The 20,008-nt window shown below is 42.4% G+C and overlaps 1 protein-coding gene across 3 annotated transcripts in view; it reads right to left on the reverse strand.

Annotated features, from left to right (window-relative positions):
- Positions 1-17,083, reverse strand: part of syne3 (spectrin repeat containing, nuclear envelope family member 3) — a 60,917-nt gene extending 43,834 nt beyond the window's left edge. The window contains exons 1-5 of one of the 3 annotated variants that reach the window (XM_034224373.1): positions 16,881-17,083; positions 9,107-9,255; positions 7,815-7,987; positions 2,599-2,908; positions 739-894 (exon numbers count right to left, since the gene is read on the reverse strand). In XM_034224373.1, coding sequence (XP_034080264.1) covers positions 739-894; positions 2,599-2,908; positions 7,815-7,987; positions 9,107-9,241 — 774 coding nt within the window. In that variant the 5' untranslated portion in view covers positions 9,242-9,255; positions 16,881-17,083. Of the gene's footprint in view, positions 1-738; positions 895-2,598; positions 2,909-7,814; positions 7,988-9,106; positions 9,256-15,205; positions 15,326-16,873 lie in introns of those variants that run through there. The other 2 variants (XM_034224372.1, XM_034224371.1) reach the window with 2 other exon arrangements.
- Positions 17,084-20,008: the final 2,925 nt, after the last annotated feature.

The following is a 20,008-nucleotide window of genomic DNA, read 5'->3' on the forward strand; positions in this document are numbered from 1 at the left end:
TCATCCCTAATGCTAAATAACCAACACATATTGGTCTTATGATCCGTGTATGCTCTTTGTATGTCTTGATCCACCATGACGATAATTATATTTACTTTTTTAAAGAGTACGAAACCTGTAAATGAGGTCAGCATTTGAACCATTCCTGTTCTCAAAGTTAATCGATATTTGAATGTACTTTTGGGTTGATGCCTCAAATAAGTTATGTGGTTAACACAAGCTGAAGGGATTTTAAGTATTTGCTTCACTACATAAAATATGTCAGTAAATACCCCACTTGTATGGAGTCATAAAACATTGGTTGCTAACAAGGGACTGAATGAGACTACTAAATGTCATCAGGTCGAACATTAGCCACCATATCGAAGGTAACAACAATCATGTGACTGTGAAGTAGTTCCTAATGTTAGCCTTTGACTTTTTTAGCTTCAAAAGTCATAAAGTGGAATTGATATGTGGAGAGTATCCTGCGATTATCTTATTTTTGCAATATTCTAGAATCCATGGAAAAATCCCATTGCTTCTTGTCGAGGGGACCCTTGCTCTAATAACTTATAGGTCTGGCTACAAAAACACATCATCACTGCACCACTCCATTTGTTGGTACTTTTGGAGTTTAAAAACACATGTTACCCAGCTCAGAATATTCATTCAACTCCAAATACCATATTTTCCCTTCTCCCATTTAAAAGGACAGGTTTAGATACATGCTTCTTAATTCATCTGAGTGCGTCTCACTTGTAAGGCTTTGAGCTTGTTCTCTGCTGTCTCCTCCCTCTCCATCAGATCAGTTAGCTCTTTGGTTTTTGACAGCAGCCAGGACTGGAACCTGTGAACGCAGCCTTGGTAAGTCTGGTGCTCCTCAGCCATCTTCTGAAGTAGCGACAGACGCTCCTACAGTAGCACAGCAGGGGAAATGTCAACAAAGCTTTGTTCAAATCAACCCACATCTCACAGCAAACATACACACAGCGTATCAGAGCGAAAAGTGTGCATTTGTATTCTGAGAGACTAAAATCTATCGTCTGGTTTTTCAACTACAAGACTCTTGAGAGCACATTGCATTTTTAGACGGGGGTGAAGATTATCCCGTAAAACATAACATTATCTAAATCCATACTTCAGAATGAGATATTTGCCATCCGACTGGTGTGTTTATGTGAATGTGTGATGCAGATAACAATGTTTGTGGGTGTGTGGTAAAATGTGAGTGACACTAGGAAGGCTGTCTGAAAAGGGAAGAGGAAGAGCAGTCTCATTATGCGGCTCACGGAGGAGAAAAGCAGCCGACATGCATGTTGGTGTGGACTAATCCCTCAGTATCTCTCACTGAATGAAATGATTCAGTCAACTGCTGTCTCCCTTTATTACATGGCTTAGTTTAATGTTTAATATTCAATTCTAATTGGTCGATTTGGATATTCAGCGGTCTTCTTTCGATAGCTGGCTCTGAGAGCAAACCACGCCCCGTAAAACTCCCAAAAGGGTGTGTGAAGCCGCCATTTTATTATCGCATTAGCATTAGCCCAGCCAATCAGAAATAGGAACCTTTTTCTCCCACGAAAGTACCTGCTCTCAGAGGGTAAAATGGTTCTCATGAACACATTTTAGTTCCGGCACTTTTTGGTGTGAACGCGACATTTCGGAACTATATCGGAACTAGTGGGAAAAGTACTGCAGTGTGAACGTGCCTATAGAAGTGGGGTATGTACTGATGTATTTAATGTCGTAGAACAAACGAGAAAATCTCTTAAACTCATGTAAACCACAGTGATCTAACCAAAAACACATTCATAAAACCATTGAGTTTTAGACGAGGGAAATGGAAGTGCTCGCATTAGCATTAGCCCAGCGCAGAAACGCAGAGAGACTAACTTATGGCAACACAAAAGAAAACATGGGAGCGGTGGAGATGAGGAGGTGTCGGCGTTCTGGCGATTTACTCGGAAGGCTTCAGTAGAAGCTGCTGGGACTCCCAGCAGCTTCTACTGAAGCCAGTCCCTAACTCCGGGGACTTCTGTCTTCGGGTGGCAGTATACGCCGTGAAGTGGTTTGCGGCCTGCCAGTAAACCCAAAGCAGAAGAAGAAGAAGTGACGTCAGCGGCTTCATTTGCCTAATCCTCCCTCAGGGACTTATTCCGGTGTGAACGCGATCTGTACATTAGAACTAAAGAGTTCTCATGAACTAAGTTCTGATGAAACTTTGTGGGTAAAGTACTGCTGTGTGAAAGCGCCTTATGTGTCTTAAAAACAGCGGTTGCTAACAAGTGACTCAATGAGACTACTAAACGTCATCACGATGAACATTAGCCGCCTTTAGCTTAGCAGTGGTGACGTGAAGTCATGTGACCGTAATGTAGTTTGCTTATAGCCTTTCATTTTGGAAATGTTAGCTTTTTACTTCTGCATTTACACTTCAACAATTATAAAAGTGCCCATAAAAGTCCCATAGCTTTTTGTCGAGGGAACCCTTGTTATGCAAACTTCTGGGTTGGCCTACAAAAATGTGTCATTCCTACACCACTCTACACGCAAACCTTCTGTCAGTATGCAGCAGGCTGTAGGTGACAGCTCAGTAGTCAGAGCACAGCAGCTCACCTCCGCCCTGTCTCTGACATCGTTGTAGTCCTCCTGCAGCCCCTCCTGGGCCTGGGGATCCACGCTGGGGTCCTGAGTTCTGTTGTGGAGCGCGGAGGCCTCGTCCAACAGCCTCTCCAGCAGCGCCGCCTGGCCCTGGATGTCGCTCAGCCCCACCCTCTGCTGGTCCACCTGCCAAAGCTTCTCCTTCACCCCCAGCTGCAGCTCCACACCCACATCCAGGCTGCGCTGCTGCCTGGTCAGCCACAGCTCAAACTCCTCGTAGGCCTTCAGGTACTCGCCCCAGTGCAGCCACACCCACTCTATACGACTGGGAGGGGAGACACATGAAGAAGAGTGAGGCTGGGTATCTGGGTATGGTTCACCACAGACTACATATGTATATGCAGTGGAGGAGGAGGGGTCGGATTTTACACTTAAAGGGCCCCTATTCGGGGTTACATCAGGGTATATGCAGGAATCCTGAAGTCAAATTTAATACCTTTTAAGACCTTTTTTAAGACCCTTTCCATATATTTTAGTACCTCATCGCAACTTTGAGTTTTAACCGGTTACATTGGCGACACACTTTACCTCACATTTACTATATTGATTGTAAGATAGCACAACTAAACAGAGTGCAGACAGACTACTGAAGCCTCCTCTCCACATGAACTTCAACCTCTCTGTGAAGGTCAGGTTTAATGCAGTATGCTGCTTTGTTGCTTCTGTACTCTGTGCTGTTTCATTCCAGTAAAACTCCTCAGAAACCATTAGAAACCAGTATTTGACCAATAAACAAAACTTTGAACTAGTGTGCATCTAGACCTGGTGACGACATTACCTATTGACGCAGCAACCACTGTAAGTTATATTCTTGTTTAATTAGACTTCTCTGTTTCATTTATTCGACTCTGTATAAATTGTTATTGTAGTGTAAACGGCTAAATCGCGTTTGAGAGATTTTAAATCTCAGATCTGCTCAGGCGAAACCTGCTTTACAGCTCTCAGCACTCAAGCCTGCATTAATATAGGCACGGCCAGTCTATTGTCGCCCATCAGCTGTAGATAGTTAACTAATTAGAGGGCCGTGGCCCTACAGCTGTGTGAACTGAGCAATCAGGCGTCCATTTTTGGGTAGCTCTTTCCTGGAGCGTCAGCTTCAGCGTCAGACAGCCGAAGACTGACAAAGACATTGGAGTCCTGCGGGAGTAAGACTGACAAAGACATTGGAGTCCTGCGGGAGTCACGAGGGAGGCAAAGAGGAGGCAAATCCTACTCTGATTGAGCTGGTGTCTTATTTCTCTTTTCTTTAGTTTTCTAGCCCCTCATGCTATAATCATGTGTATTTTCTCCATTCCTGTTTATGTGTCTTCTCGCAATTATCACTGGCCCCGTGTATCTCCTAATCGATATAACCGGCCTGCTCTCGTCTATCCCACGTGCTCCACTGAGATCCAACATCTAGTTTCAGGTGGCCTGTGGAACTGCCAGTCAGCTATTCCCAAGGCTGACTTCATCTCTGGCTACACCTCCCTGCAGTCTCTGGATTTCCTTGCTCTCACTGAGACCTGGATTACTCCATCCAACACATCCACCCCAGCAGCTCTCTCCACTGCATATTCCTTCTCCCATACACCCAGACCCACTGGCAGAGGAGGTGGCACTGGTCTCCTGCTATCTCCCAAATGGAGCTTTTCCCTCTTCAAGCTACCTAACTTCACTCCTTCCACCTTTGAATTCCATGCCGTCACAGTAACCCATCCTATACAGTTAACCATTGTTGTTCTCTACCGTCCACCAGGCGCCTTGGGGGACTTCTTGGAGGAATTAGATAATCTCCTCTCACTCATCCCTGAAACTGGCCCTCCCGCTGTACTTCTCGGAGACTTCAACCTCCAGACGGGGAAGATAGACGAACTAACATCTCTGTTAACCGCCTTTGCTTTCTCACTGTCTCCGTCCCCACCGACTCATAAAGCTGGCAATGTCCTTGATCTCATATTCTCAAGGAACTGCTCTACTTCTAACCTCTCTGTAAACCCGCTCCACACATCCGATCACTTCTTCATTTCATTCTCTCTATCCCTTTCCAAACATAACAAACTAATCTCTTCCCATCCTGCACTTGTCCGCCGTAACCTTCGCTCCCTCTCCCCCCCTACCTTTGCCTCATCGGTGCTCTCAGCCCTCCCTTCCTCTGATTCGTTCCATCTCCTGCCTCCAAACTCTGCTGCAGAAACTCTCCTCTCTACTCTCTCATCCACTCTGGACTCGCTCTGTCCTCTCACATCTCGGCAGGCTCGTCAGTCCCCTCCTGCTCCCTGGCTAAATGATGCACTGCATGCTAATAGAACCGTCCTTAGGGCAGCAGAGCGGAAATGGTGGAAATCCAAACACCGTGACGACCTCCTAACCTATCAGGCTCTCCTCTCCTCTTTCTCTGCTTCGATCTCTCAGGCAAAAAGCACTTTCTTTCAAGATAAGATCCAATCTTCCTATTCCAATCCTAAAAAACTATTTTCCATCTTCTCCTCCCTCCTGGACCCCCCCAAAGCCCCTTCCCCCTCCTCATTTCTGTCAAGCGACTTTGTTACCCACTTTGAAAAAAAGGTTGATGATATTCGCTCTTCTTTTTCTGACTCACCTTTACTCACCGCTGGGTCACCAGACCCTCCTTCCACCCACACACTAACCTAATTTTCCCCTCTCTCTCCAAGTGAGGTTCTTACCCTCATTACCTCTGCCCGCCCTACCACCTGTCCTCTGGACCCTATCCCTTCAAACCTCCTTCAGACTATCGCTCCTGATATTCTACCGTTTCTCACCCATTTCATCAACACTTCTCTAACTTCTGGTCACTTTCCAAACAGTCTCAAGGAGGCAAGAGTAAACCCTCTCCTAAAGAAACCCACTCTCAACCCGTCTGATGTTATAAACTACAGGCCTGTCTCTCTCCTCCCGTTCCTGTGTAAAACACTTGAACGCGCTGTCTTTAAACAACTCTCCTGCTATCTCCATCAGAACAACCTTCTGGATCCGCACCAGTCTGGTTTCAAGGCAGGTCACTCCACAGAAACTGCTCTCATTGCTGTCACGGAGGAACTGCACACTGCCAAAACTGCATCCCTCTCCTCTGTCATCATCCTATTGGACCTGTCTGCTGCATTCGACACGTTGAATCATCAGATCCTCCTTCGCACTCTCCAAAAACTTGGAGTTTCAGGCTCTGCACTTTCCCTCCTCACCTCATACCTGAAAGACCGTACCTACAGGGTGACTTGGAGAGGGTCTGAGTCCGACCCTTGTCAATTAACTACGGGGGTCCCTCAGGGCTCTGTTCTTGGTCCCCTCCTCTTCTCCGTGTACACAAACTCGCTCGGATCAGTCATTAGCCCGCATGGTTTTTCATACCACTGCTACGCTGATGACACCCAATTAATTCTGTCCTTTCCCCGCTCAGAGACCCAGGTCGTTGCACGCATCTCTGCTTGTCTAGCTGACATCTCTCAGTGGATGTCTGCTCACCACCTCAAGCTCAACCTTGACAAGACTGAGCTGCTCTTCCTCCCGGGAAAAGATTGTCCCACTCTTGACCTAACAATCAACATCGGCACCTCAGTTGTTTCCCCGACTCAGACTGCAAGGAATCTGGGTGTGACCCTAGATAACAACCTGTCCTTCACTGCAAACATCGCTGCTACAACCCGTTGCTGCTGATACACGCTTTACAACATCAGGAAGATACGTCCCCAGCTGACTCAGAAAGCGACTCAGGTTCTGGTCCAGGCTCTCGTCATCTCACGCCTAGACTACTGCAACTCCCTCCTGGCTGGTCTACCTGCATGTGCCATCCGACCTCTGCAGCTCATCCAGAATGCAGCGGCTCGTCTGGTCTTCAACCTTCCTAAATTCTCCCACATCACTCCGCTCCTCCGCTCCCTTCACTGGCTTCCGGTAACTGCTAGAATCCACTTCAAGACACTGGTACTTGCTTACCATGCTGCGAATGGATCTGGCCCTTCCTACATCCAGGACATGGTTAAACCGTACACCCCAGCGCGTGCACTACGCTCTGCATCAGCCAAACGACTCGTTGCGCCCTCGCTGTGAGGGGGACCCAAGTTCCCATCGGCGAAAACACGTGGGTTTGCTGTCCTGGCTCCAAGATGGTGGAATGAGCTCCCCATTGACATCAGGACAGCAGATAGCTTGCACATCTTCCGGCGCAAACTGAAAACTCATCTCTTTCGACTCCACTTCGAGCGTTAGAACTATTAACGAAGCACTTTTATACTAATAAAGCACTGGCTTACCTAAAGCCAGTCCTTTATTTAGCACTTGAAATGTTTGGCTCTATGAAACCTGATGTACTTATATGATTCTGTTTTCTTCAAGGTTGTGTCTTCCTGGTCGAATGTACTTATTGTAAGTCGCTTTGGATAAAAGCGTCAGCTAAATGCAATGTAATGTAATGTAACTATGAAATATATTAAGCTTCAGCGGGGTAATGCCATATAGGAGCTCCCTCACAAATACCCAGGGGTTCAATTGGGCCGGGGCTGTCCGGGGCTAAGATGCTCTGATGTCATCACCCTCACACATTTGTCATATGTTTACAAAAAACGATTATGACTTTTCTCGTTCTTAATATAGACTATATTTAGGGTCGATATGTGTTGACTTTACTTTAAAATAGCAGATCTCTGTGACCGGATATAGTTTGGCTTACTAGTGAAAGTGTGTCTCTTCCTCTGCGGCTCCTCCGTGCAGAGAGTCTGCACTGCAGCGGTGTGAGTTGGGACTTAAACGCTGCAGCTTTCTGGCTAGCACTTAGCATGTGGGACCGGACAGCTTTGATCCTCATCGACAGACTCTTTCCCCCCCCCCCAGAGCGGAGCAAGGCAACGAAACTTAAAATAAGAAGCAGCATTTTACGGGACGCCTTGAGGGGGTTTCCCGACATGTCATTTCAGTCAATTAAAGGGTGTTTCATGTTGTCGTTGCTTCTTAATAATACCTTTGAAAATGCCGTTTAATATTTTTTAATAGCCTTAATTTTCGCTAAATTGATTTATCAACTTTTAATACTTGTTAAGACCCCGCGGACACCCTGTATATAGATTTGTGTGCATGTTAATGGTCTGTGAAGGCTAAAATCCTAAAGTTCACCCGTCATGTCACATGATTCTTCCTGATATTATCGCAGATCTCCTGTAAGCTGTAGTGTGCAGCACCTGTGACAGTGGATGATGTAGGTGGAGGTCTCCTCCCACAGGCTTTTCAGGTCTTTGAGCTTAGCGTGGTTGTGGTTCCTCAGCTCTTCATCTTCGCTCTTCAAAAGGTTCTCAGCTGCCACCAGCGCCTTGTCCATCTTCAGACGGCCCTCGTGCACTGAGTGGTGGATTTTCTGTTCATCAGAGCACAGGGAGCAGCGTTACAGTCAATGTCAAATGTAAACAACATTAGAAGTATCTCGAAGCACTACCCTCAAATGGTAACATGCCTGTGAATTAACTAGAAGGGGTTCAAAGGTTAATAATGTAACTAAGAATATCACCAGAATGTGAAAAGTCTACAGTTATGTCAAAGACGTCAATATGTTATGTTTCTACTTGAATAAGCATGCTCACTGAAATAGCCCTTGTACCTATAGCAGTGATATTGAGTATGCACTATGCACGATGTATAAAGAGAGGTGGATACAGCCTTTGAGGCGGGGTCCTATGAAAGTTGCTTAGTGGCGCATGAAGGTAGAATTGCCTGACTGTTGAGAGAAAAAGTACCCAGATCGTATGGGCCCATCGATATGTTTTTTCTTTTGGCACGTTTCACATCTTTTACGCAAATTAGGGTTATTAAAGTGATCTTCCTGGCATGTGGATTTACGTCAATCAAAAAAAAATGTTGCGCCCAATGACATGACGGACTGACATGGAGGTTGTAGAACCACCATTACATGTATGCCACTACAAAGATTTGCTAAATTAACACAACACTGGCTTACTTTAATATAGACCCACACGTGAACATCTCAGAGAGCTGTGTTATTTTTACTTTACTTTATTGGCCTCAACAGTCTGCACTTAAATGGAATTTGCATAGTCTCGCTTTGTTGCCGTTTGGTATTTTGATTCTTCTTTTCAAACGGATTACTATAAATCGAGATTGTATGGACCCAGTAGTAGATGCTGCCCCATTTTTTCTATAGAGCTAATGCTAGATATTACACATTGCATCTTTAACAGTCTGCAGGCACTTTGTTTCTGAAGGTCTGCCATTAATCCAGTGGTGTGTTTTATTCCCCTTCTTATGACGATGTATCCCATGGAGCATTTCTGGAATATTCATTTTTCTCTGTGATTTCTAAATTGTATTTCTATATATAGTAACATGTCAAGAGAAATTGGAAGTTTCTTCAGACACTGTACTCCGTTTAAAGAGCAGCTGTCCCACTCTGGAGTCTAATGAAAGACTGAAGTAGCGTCAGGGGTCACCAAAGGGTCCAACAGAAGGTGAAGTATCTCACCTCTGTCTCCCTGAGTCGGCCCTCCAGGGCGTCTCGGGGGCCCTGGGTGTTGTCGTTGGCCTTCAGCCTCTCCTGGACGACCCGCATCCAGGAGAGGGCCGCCTCCAGGCTCTCCTTGAACTGCTGCTGTGTCATGACCAGTCCCGGGCCTGAAACAAAAACACAGGTCAGACTCAGGTCCAGTAGTCTCTCAGGAAGGTTCCTCATGGAGTAAAATGACCCGGAAGTTTCTAAGTAGCAGCCATGGCAAGAGCTTTCCTCTAGAGGAGGAGCCTCAATGCTTCCTTTATTATCTCCTCTAGCATAGGATACACTGGACCATCCTCAACAAAAGGAAAGGAGATAATCTTGTCCCACAATTCCTTGCAGCCTGAACATTCAAAGTGACGCACCAATCGATTTTCTACGAAAACATCTGATCATGACTCACAAATGCAGATCATGGAAGTTACAGTGCCTATGATGCATATAACATGTTATGCTTAAACCTGCTAAAGGGCTTTTATGTTTGGAACTTTCACGAATATGTGAAACCAAAAGGCAAACTATGGATGTTATGCTAACTACTTGTAAAATGATCAAATCAAAAGTCAACATTTCAGTGTTGTTAATGTGGAGGTTGAGAAGCTCTTTTTAGTTCAACATGTTTGAATACCGATATGCAAAGTAGTAGATTTGTAAGATTCACAAGTAATGCATATATCGCATGAAGTGTTATTGATGCAATTGTTTTGATAAAGTTATGTAATTGGGATTCATGTCAATTATTTAAGTGGACAGTAGGGTGAGCACAAGCAACCATTTTGAATGTGACAACTATTTGCTGTCACTTCCCTTTTTTATTTATTTTCCAAACTTGCTAATACAGTTCTATTTGTCACTGTTGTTCACGATTCTATAGCTGTAGGGGGTTGGTACGCTGTCAGCCTCCTGAAAACATGTCAACGTGTCCTTAGGCAAGATATCTAACCCCAAATTGCACCAGTCGGCATGTCTATGGAACTGAAGTGCATGCAAGTCGCTTTGAATACAACTAAAGGAAAGCTCAGGGTTTCTAGAAGCATTTCTTGTAGTCCATGTATGGAACATTGTAGTTTCACCACAGCAGACTCATGTGCAGTCTGATCTTATCTTTCCTAAGTCCTGATGAATTCCCTTCCACATCGTTCCTCAACCCCATGATGTTATCCATCTAGCTCAAGCAAAGTTGTTATGAATAGATATAGTAAAACATTTGTTTTTTACTTTCTGACTGGGCCTCTATGTCAGAAGGCCTTTCATGGCAAAAATAAACGAGAGCAAGCGGGATAAATGTGCGTCTGAGTGAGAGAAAAAAGGGACCACTCGAAAATGTTCTTCAATCTCAATCTATTGCAGCCATTCCATTCCAGTGTCTGTCGAATTCCAACACAGAGAAATATTGTCAGTAGTTTATAGAATAAAATTAAAACATTTTCATTTTACAGACACCTATAAACAGTAAAACCAGAGAAGCTGATAATGCTGCAGTGTGCTCTTAATTCTTCCCAGAGCTGTATATATAAAATATATATGAAGTTGATAATCATTCCACATTTATTTTCTTGATCAGGTTAGTGTTACAGGCACTCCTTTCGCTTCCTGTTACATGCAAACGGCTCTCTGTTCAAATACTCCACTCCAACTATTTCATTTTGAAGGAAAGGAAAAACATTTACCACCATTTTTAACAGAAAATATTTGTTTTACAAACTGGGAGCTTGAAGTTTGAACAGACATTTACAATGAAGGCATGGTATAACATAAGGTTCAAATTGGTGGCATCATGGGAAAGCTTGTTTCTTGAAATGTATTGGCATCAACAATATTATTTTCTTAAAATTAGTCCCATGATTGTCTTTCAAATAATGTTTTTTCGTGTCCTACTTGAACATACTCAGTTATATTTCCTTCACTTTTGGAAACATTCAAATATTTTGTCCCCCGTCTAATGTGCATTTTCAAGAAGACGTTAATGGCACATTCCAATAAATCAGGAGCCAGCTTTGGGCAGATAGTCAGTGTGCCCTCAGGAGAACACAACTGACGGAGGTATTCAAGAGTCTATACTGAAGGGAGGAGTACAGTGCTGGCACAAGACAGCAGCACAGAGGCACCACTTTCCTTCTTCATGGGAAAACAAAACGCTGAAGCCATGAGACATTTCCCTCATGACTCATTTCCCCCACCACAACATTCCTTCTGCCCAACTTCTGCTGGTGTTCCCTCCGACTCTTGAAACTTAGTTATATTTAGCCCCAGTCCTCAATAAAAACGAACAAAAACATGTATGCAATAACTTGTGAAGAGTCTGAATACAGTTTGTTTTCTTTTTTTAAATAAATGTTTCTAATGTTTACATCTGTTTTCATTATTTTATTCATTTTATCTGACAACTCAACAATTATCACTTTCTATCTTGGAATCCAAATTTGTCAAAACTATTTAATTCGAGGAGACAATACACATTAAATCCACAATGACCTAAAACAACAAGAAACATTCAGTATTATCAGAGAAGTAACTAAGTAGATGTACTTGAGTACTGTGCTTAAGTACAATTTTGAGGTACTTTGACTTGAGTAATTTGTTTTGTTGCTTCTACTCCACTACATTTAGAATTAAACCTTTAGTTACTTTACAGATTTGGATGAATGATGTGAAATATAATCAAGTCTTAAAGGTCTCATGTCATGGCCATTTCTACTGATCATAATTCCATTGTTGAGGTCTACTAGAATAGATTTATATTGTTCAATGTTCCAAACTCACATTGGTTTCTCAAACAGCATCTCTGTATAGTATGTGTATTCACTCTCTGTCCTACACGGCTTGTTGGAGCTCCTGCCCCCCCCTCCCTGTGAGCCCACTGTGCTCTGATTGGTCAGCTCGCCCACTCTGTTCTGATGAGTCCACCACCATTACAGCAGAACATCAGTGATTATGTGTTACAATGGCGTTTGTTAGCAACCAGAAAATGACACCAGTAATGACAAACAGATGAGAATGCTGCGTGGGGTCTGGATGCCGTGTTGGCGGGACGCTGCAGGGCTCGCTCGGGCTCGCTGCTGCGGACAGTGTGAGCTGGATTACTGGTGTCGTTTCCTGGTTGCTGCGTGGGGTCTGCGAGACAGCGAGACACCGCGAAACTCAGCCTGAGCACACACACTCACACTTGTAGCCTGGCTGTGAGTCTGGCTGAGAAATCTGCGGAGCTGCGGCTGAGAAAAGATAAGGCTGAGTGAGTGTGTATGTGTGAGGAAGTCCGCGGACCGTTACGTCACTGTGACCCTTACGTCACTACGACCAGGAAGAAAAAAATGGAAAAATAAAAATGTCGAACGTGGCGTTCTGGGGCAGCAGAGACAGGTATTTTCTGTGTTAGAGTTTTACTCGCTACAGGGTGTACTTTGAGGGTTTGTGACTCTGCAGACCGCTTACATGCAGGAAAAGCTTCATAACTCACAGGTAATAACCGCAAAAGACCTGTAAATCAGACTTAAGTTACACCTGGAGTAAATCCACAAGCTACCCTGCAGTATACAAAGTCATTCAAACTAGCTGCACCTTTACCAGCTTTGAGAACACTTTAATGATCAGTAATTATAAAACATTAGGGATGCTCCGATCGATCGGTCACCGATCGAGATCGACCGATACTCACTCTCTACCGATCGATCGGTGCTCTCTAACCATGCCGATCGCGAGAGCCGATCGCATGACGTAAAATACATGACACTTTTCTCTGTGCGCGGCAAAACAAGCTCGCCAAAATGGCTTCACCGGTCTGGCAGTATTTCAAGGTGTCCGAAAAAGACAGTAAAATAGCGGAATGCAACGTGTGTGAAGCAGAAGTCCTGCAGCTCCGCCCGCTGAGACGGACCGGTGAGCGGAGCAAAACACACAAGAGTTAGACCTACTTAGCTATTTGATCTACCTCTGGAACAAGCTAAACTAGTTATTATAAATATATTTATTCTTCACTGTCGGGTCACTCATTACTGGATCAGTGAGCTGCATGAGATACTGACAGGCTGTCAGGAGGGAGAGAGGGGGAGAGAGGAAAAGAGAGCGCTTCCGCTCATTTCTCCCGTGTTATTATCCAAAGTGAATGTAAACTTGAATAATGTACATCATTTGAATGTAATAATTAAGTTGATTGTTGTTTGTGGAAGCTCCAGTGAATGAGCCCCATTAACTGAGTTTTAAACATCACTTTAAATGGAAGATTTAAAGTGATGCAGGGGTACAGTGCTATTTTTTATAAGTGGGGGGTGGACCGAACATCCTTTAGGGAGGTCGTTGCCTCCTCTCGGGGGGTCCGGGGGCATGCTCCCCCGGGAAGATTTTTTTTTAAATATTGAAGTTGAAAGCATCAATCTGGTGCACTTTGAGAGCAACATTAACCCTACCTTAATAACACCTTAAAGCGGACAAAAGGCACTGGAGAACACTCATTAACACCCTTTAATGAAGCAAACTAATGCCTTAACTCACTCAAATAGTCGTTTACTTATTAAGGTGAAACGAATGTGCGTAGAGTTTTAAAGGATGCGGATAGTCTCACCTTGATTCTGGCGCATTGCTTATCGTTTTATAGATCTATTCTCATCCACCATCTTTGTTTGTGACGTAAACAATTTGTAAGAGTCACGTTTCTGAATCGGACACTCTGAGTGGATGCAGTCACAGCCAATCAGAGTCTGATTCAGAGGGTTGCCTGTCAGTTCCGTTGTTATGTGTACTGAAACGAGAGCCGGTATAATTCCACTCGCGAAAACAAAATAAAAAATGGAATACGTTATTTTAGTGTCTTAAAAGTAGACTGAGGTATGAAGGGTTAACGTTACATCTTAGGATAATTTTTTGTCATGTTCTGTATACATACTAACATAAGGGTATACTTAGTGTGGTTACTCCATGTTTACTAGCTATAACATTAACATCACTCTTTTTCACTTCTTACTCAGTCAGCCAGAGTGCAGATATCACCATTAGATTCACAAACCTGAAACATCATCCATTTCTTCACTGCTGGTGATGACATTGTTGTCAGCTGCTGATACTGCTGCTGCAGCTTGTGGCGCCTGCTTCAATGACAATAACTTTCTAATATCCATAACTGTATAGGCTATTAGCTTAAAACTCGTCAGGCACTAGGAAGGATCACTTCTACTTCAGGGCAGGCTACGCAGTACGCAGGCTAATGTCCTGCAGCGGATGCGTCTCTGGTGGACTGCACATTACTCCCGAGACGTTTTTTTAAGTGAAACATCCGGGGCTTTTCAGGAAACATCCGGGGCTTGAGCCCAAGTAGCCACCCCCTAGCGCCGCCACTGATTCCTACACTCTGTTACTACTACTTGTACTTACCTTTCCCACCTTTGAGTATTATAGATGTGATGGGGTTAGCTTAGCAGCTACATTTCTATGGTATCAATTACTACCAGTTTATATTTCTCTCTAGCACTTTATTACTCTATTGGCTACTTTCTCGGTTTTAAAAGAGGAACAATCTAAACAAGCGTCATAATATCCCCGTCCATTTAGAAACAGTTACATTTGTTTGATGAATGATAAACTGCTGCAGTCTGTTAAGACAGTGAAGCCCCGCCTCCCTTAGTTTAACAGCTCGTGCAGTAAACTGGCACATTAACACTAATCCTGTTGACTCACAGTCACACGTGCCATGACACCGGTAATACACACTATTTGTTGTCATACTAACTCCGGTTACCGTGCTTATTTTTAATTCAAGGACGCTTATGTATACAGTGACTTTTTAACACATAACAAAAGTCTGGTATTAATTACCTATATGCTATGCTAACTTGGAGGTGATGTGTCTACGTTACTAGTTGCTAACGCACTAGTTTACGGTGTATATATGGGTAAAAAACGTACATCTCCGCGGCTCATTTGAGTGCAGTAGGATAATCTAAGGTAGAACTGACGTAAACAAGGGAGACTGGAGGGGTTTCCTACGTTTGTAGTTAGAGTTAGGCCTACAAAACATTAAGCTAGCTGAACCAGTGTACATGTATTGGTCAAGTACGGCGTTATAAGGTTAGAAACACTTACGGCTTTGTGTTCATCAGGTGTTAGCTGCCGTTAGTGTGATTGCTGTCCTGCTGTATTCTGCACAGAGAAGTTATGTTAGCAGCAGGAAGTAGAGCTGAGGGCACAGGGGGCGGGGCTACTGGAGTCAACCGTCAACACGCCTGCCATGCTGCCTTCACAGACTCCTTGTAAACTATAAGACCAACCGATATTACAACAGATATTCAACTTTGGTTTACTACTTAACTAAAGTGTACAGGTACATTGACTTTAGACAATACAATGCGTTTCAATGTAATAGAAAAACAACTGAACAATTAAACTGAAGCTAAAGAAAGAATGAAACAAGTGCTGATACAGGATGAAAATAATCTTATATAATTTTAGTGTTACATTTGTATATGATACAAAAATAGATAAAAAAGAATAATAAATAAAAATATATGCATAAATTCAAAGATACACTGAAGTGTGATATTTTGCAATGATCAGGGGATTTCACTTTTTTTCTCCCATAAAACCTTTTTTTTTAATTAAAGATTCAAAAATCTATAGAAAGTTGTTTTAGGTTAGAAAATATGTAAAATATACATTCTCCTTAGTTATGATGTGTTTGCTTTTACAATTAATAATATATGTGTATAACTAAACAGCTATTGTATATTTAATAAGGAATGTTCTTCTAAAAACTTTAAGTGATGCCTTCAGGTTGTAAGAGCAACCAGTGTCCGTTGGGGTTTACATAATTGGTCATTTATTTACTCATAATACAATTTAGCTTTCTCCTGAAAAGGTTAATATAGACATATTTCAGTTATCTGTGAACATATTTAATTATGTATTTAATGCATTTTTAACCAAACAGGCATTTCATATATTTGTAATCTCTTTAAATCCTATTTTAGCTCATACTGTATTTCTGAATTTCTGACAGGTTTCTTCAAACTCATACCAAGGTTGCAGTCGAATAGTCCAAAAATCGGCTCCTAACGTCTAACCCTATCGTCTATGCCTTGACCTCTGACTGAAACGTCATGGGGTTAAGGGATAGTGGATAGGAGAATTCAAAAGGACTTAGGAGAAGAGACCGCGGTACTTTAGAGAATCCGACTGCACTTTCACTATCCGACGTGTTTATGATGCGCCAGCGGACGTCATGAATGTGCGTCTGCTGCTGTGGGGAAACTATGGAAACTACAGTTTTCTATACAGCGGACTACAACATGGATGTTCAATAAGAACGAGGGACTACAGTAAACTCATCTAGAGACTCTGCACCGTGCTCTGATACTGTTGCTTTATGCTTTATGAACGTGGACAACAGAGAAACATATTCTTCAGGACCAAAGTTGGAATTGAAATAAAAAAGGAAAGTCAAACTTATGCTCGTCACCCTCTCCCTCCGGTCCACATTAATACAAATGATCCCAATACGTATGATTGTATGAACTATGAAAATATCTTAAAATCAATTCAAATGTATTTATTATAAACGTTAGTCCTTAACATCTATCACTGTGTATATCACCATTCAAACATATTTTAAAAGTTGAACAAACCCCACACAGCTCAGTAAAGACTGTGAAATGTTGACTTTATTTGATCATTTCAGTAAAAACTAACGTTCATATTTCTCTCTTTGATTATAATACTGATGAACGTTCAAAACAAAGCACTTTGGCAACTTACCACATACGTTTTAAAATGCTTAATAAGCACCGTAACTTTCATGATATAATTTCTCCGTCATAATCGTTTGTTTCCGTGAACGGCCGACTGTTGTGCGATGACAAATGCTGCGGCTGCAAGGCATTGTGGGGCAGCATTTTCTCCTTTTCTCTCATAAAGGAAGTTCCAGTGTTTCTTAAGCTAAAGGAGGTTATAAAGGAAGTTTGAAACCTCCTTTCCTATCATCTAGAGAATTCGAACGGCTCTTATCATGGCTGCCACTGAGGTACTTCCGGGTCATTTCACTCCGTTAGGAAGGTTCCTAAGCTAAATGGACTATTCGACCGCAACCCAAGTTCCGCTCATAGTGTGTTTGCATGTTTCCAGCAGCACATGAACTCACCAACAGACCAGATTGAACCAGAGGAAGACACAAATCCCTGCAGCTGTTGGCTCAGAGCACCTCATGTCACAGATTCAAACTGCAGGCCGCCTCTCACAACTGGGTTCCTATTGGCAGAGAGGCTACTGCACCACATTGATAGGACTCGGCTGTGAATGTATTAAGTCAAAATGTAACTGCTGGAATTTATAATTAGGTTACATTTATTTGATTTACAGAATTTATGTCTGCTAACAAAACAAAAATGGACTCATTCTTGTCTACAAAGCAAATATTAACAACCAGTTCAGTTTTACTATGCAGCATGTAACCAACTTTTATTTCAACCCAGTCTCATGGTATTTCGTGTTATAGTCACGACATTTAATCTATTGATTCGTGTTCACCAACACGATTTTCCCCTTTTTTTTTTTCCGTGTCACACAGAACGATTATAAAAGCAATGTATTTCTATTGGTAGTATGTTTCGTGCTTGCAGCACGTCTTTTTGTCCGTTCGGGTCTTGGAAGACCGGAAGCTGTGGGGTTCATAAAACATGTTCTTACTCAATATCAAGCCACAATTATTGTTTTTATTTTAAATCGTATAATGTCGGACTTTTTTTGTCGTCTGTGAGGAAAATAAATGGGGCTCAGAGCCTCAGAATACTGAAATCTGTATTTTTTAAATCTTTTTTTCCTTCTAATTTGTTATTCTTTTCTAAATAACACACTGTTATTTACTCACCGATAACACACAATTATCCTTGTTTTTATTTATTTGTTTAATTCCATAATCTCTAGCTTTTTGGCGTCCGTCAGGAACTGAATTTCAAAATAAAAATAACTTGAAACAGACGTAGGCCTATAAGGGACATTTCGAGCATCATTGCGATATACAGCCACTGAACTGATTACCCAAGATCCTCAGCTATGGTTTAAGCTAGCTGATTGGATGTTTTAGCCGCAATGCATGTAGGGATATGGTGTTAATGCGATATGAAATCCGAAAAACATTTCTGAGTTTAGGATGGCCGAAGACACTACCCATAATCCCCAGCTATCGTTTAGGACTACTGTCCCTGTGATTAATCTTCAAGCTCTGGGATAGGATGTTGGAGTGGCAGTGCGCCAAGGTTACGCCGAGCGTCAAACAGCTGTTTGAAATGGTTCTGACCCAAAGTGCACGGTGGGCGGACTCATCACCTCCGTGATGAGTCTCCATTGTGATTTGAAAACTTCCATCAAACGAGTCCTTCGGTGGGCGGGAAAAAAAACGCGTCAGAATCGTCACTTCCTGTACTGACAGTGGAGGTGTCCTGAGAGTGGAGGTCTGCACCAGAACTGTCCTGAGAGTGGAGGTCTGCAGGCAGGCTCCCATGCCATAATGTGCAGCATTAATATATACCCACATGACAGCTCATTGTTACTTTGTAATTCTACTCCACTACAATTCAGAGGTTAACCTGGTATTTTTACTCCACTACACTTATTTGAGTTACTTTGCAGATTCTGATTAATTATGTGAAATATAAACAACCCTTAAATCAGACTTTAGTTACACCTGAGTAAAATTCAGGGAAGGTGATTGTCAAGTGCCAACAATCAGGAGAGATATTTGATAGTTGGTGCTTGAGAAGACTAAACATTTATCTGCAATTGACATGAATGGAAACGAGTAATAAAGTATATTCATTACTCGTTATTCTCTACTAATAGTTAATTAAAGACTGTATATGATGGCTATTTTGCACATCCCTTTCAAGATTTCAAGATTTTCAAAGGTGTATTGACATATCATACACAACTACGGTGTAGTTATGCAATGAATGAAAAACTTGGGTCACAGGTTCCTCAACAGTGCATTACAAGACATCTATCAATATGTGTGTACCTCCACCATTACACTGTCATATTCTGCACATTTCTTATACTATCTACATACATAAGAGTATAATTCATATGTATAATATCAGTTAAAATAAGTGCTTCAACATAGGTAACATTGCAGGAAAGCAATATATTAGACGTTAAGTACTTTGTCAGGCTTAATATTTATCTGTAGATAGATACCCCCAAAGCTTTTTCCTTATTTAAAAGAAGACCTTAATCGAAAGTATTATTTAATGTTTAAATAAAGGTTAATTTGTTGTTCTGTTTTGCACCTCCTCATATTAATATCTTTGTACATCCGGCACTAAACTGTTTTATTGTAGAGGTCACTTACAGTATCTTCTTGATTTCTTATATTTCTATCATTGACCTTCTACTTTCCCCCTATGAAAGTATGTACTCTTAATATTTTTGTTATCAAATATAACTATTACGTTCCCTACAGGGCTAGGGGAACCAAAGGGAAGCAACACAAACCAGAATGGAATTGGTAAAAGTTATACGTGGTTTTATAATAACTATAGTTTATATGAACAAAATAATAGGGCATATAGCCTGGCACCAACAATGGGCCAAATACCGGTTGACAACAACCAAAAATAAAGAGACTCCAAAAGGGAGTTTGACAGATATACTGTTAACTGTGTTCTTATTCTCGCGTCCAGGAAAGAGAAGCTTAAAAAGGAGACTAAATGGAGTCTCTGAGATTGTTTCAAAATTGGTACTTTAATTAATAAAAAGCGTGGTAAAGTCACAAACAGGATATTGTTCGACAGAAAAGCAGCTGTCTCTGGCTCTCGCTAGCAGAGAAAGAGGCCGAACCCCTCAGGTCCGGTTGTTTATATATCCTCTGCTGGCTCCTCCCTGCGGGCCGGCTCTCCA

The sequence above is a fragment of the Gymnodraco acuticeps genome, unplaced genomic scaffold, assembly GCF_902827175.1.
Source record: "Gymnodraco acuticeps unplaced genomic scaffold, fGymAcu1.1, whole genome shotgun sequence".
Lineage (NCBI taxonomy): Eukaryota > Metazoa > Chordata > Actinopteri > Perciformes > Bathydraconidae > Gymnodraco > Gymnodraco acuticeps.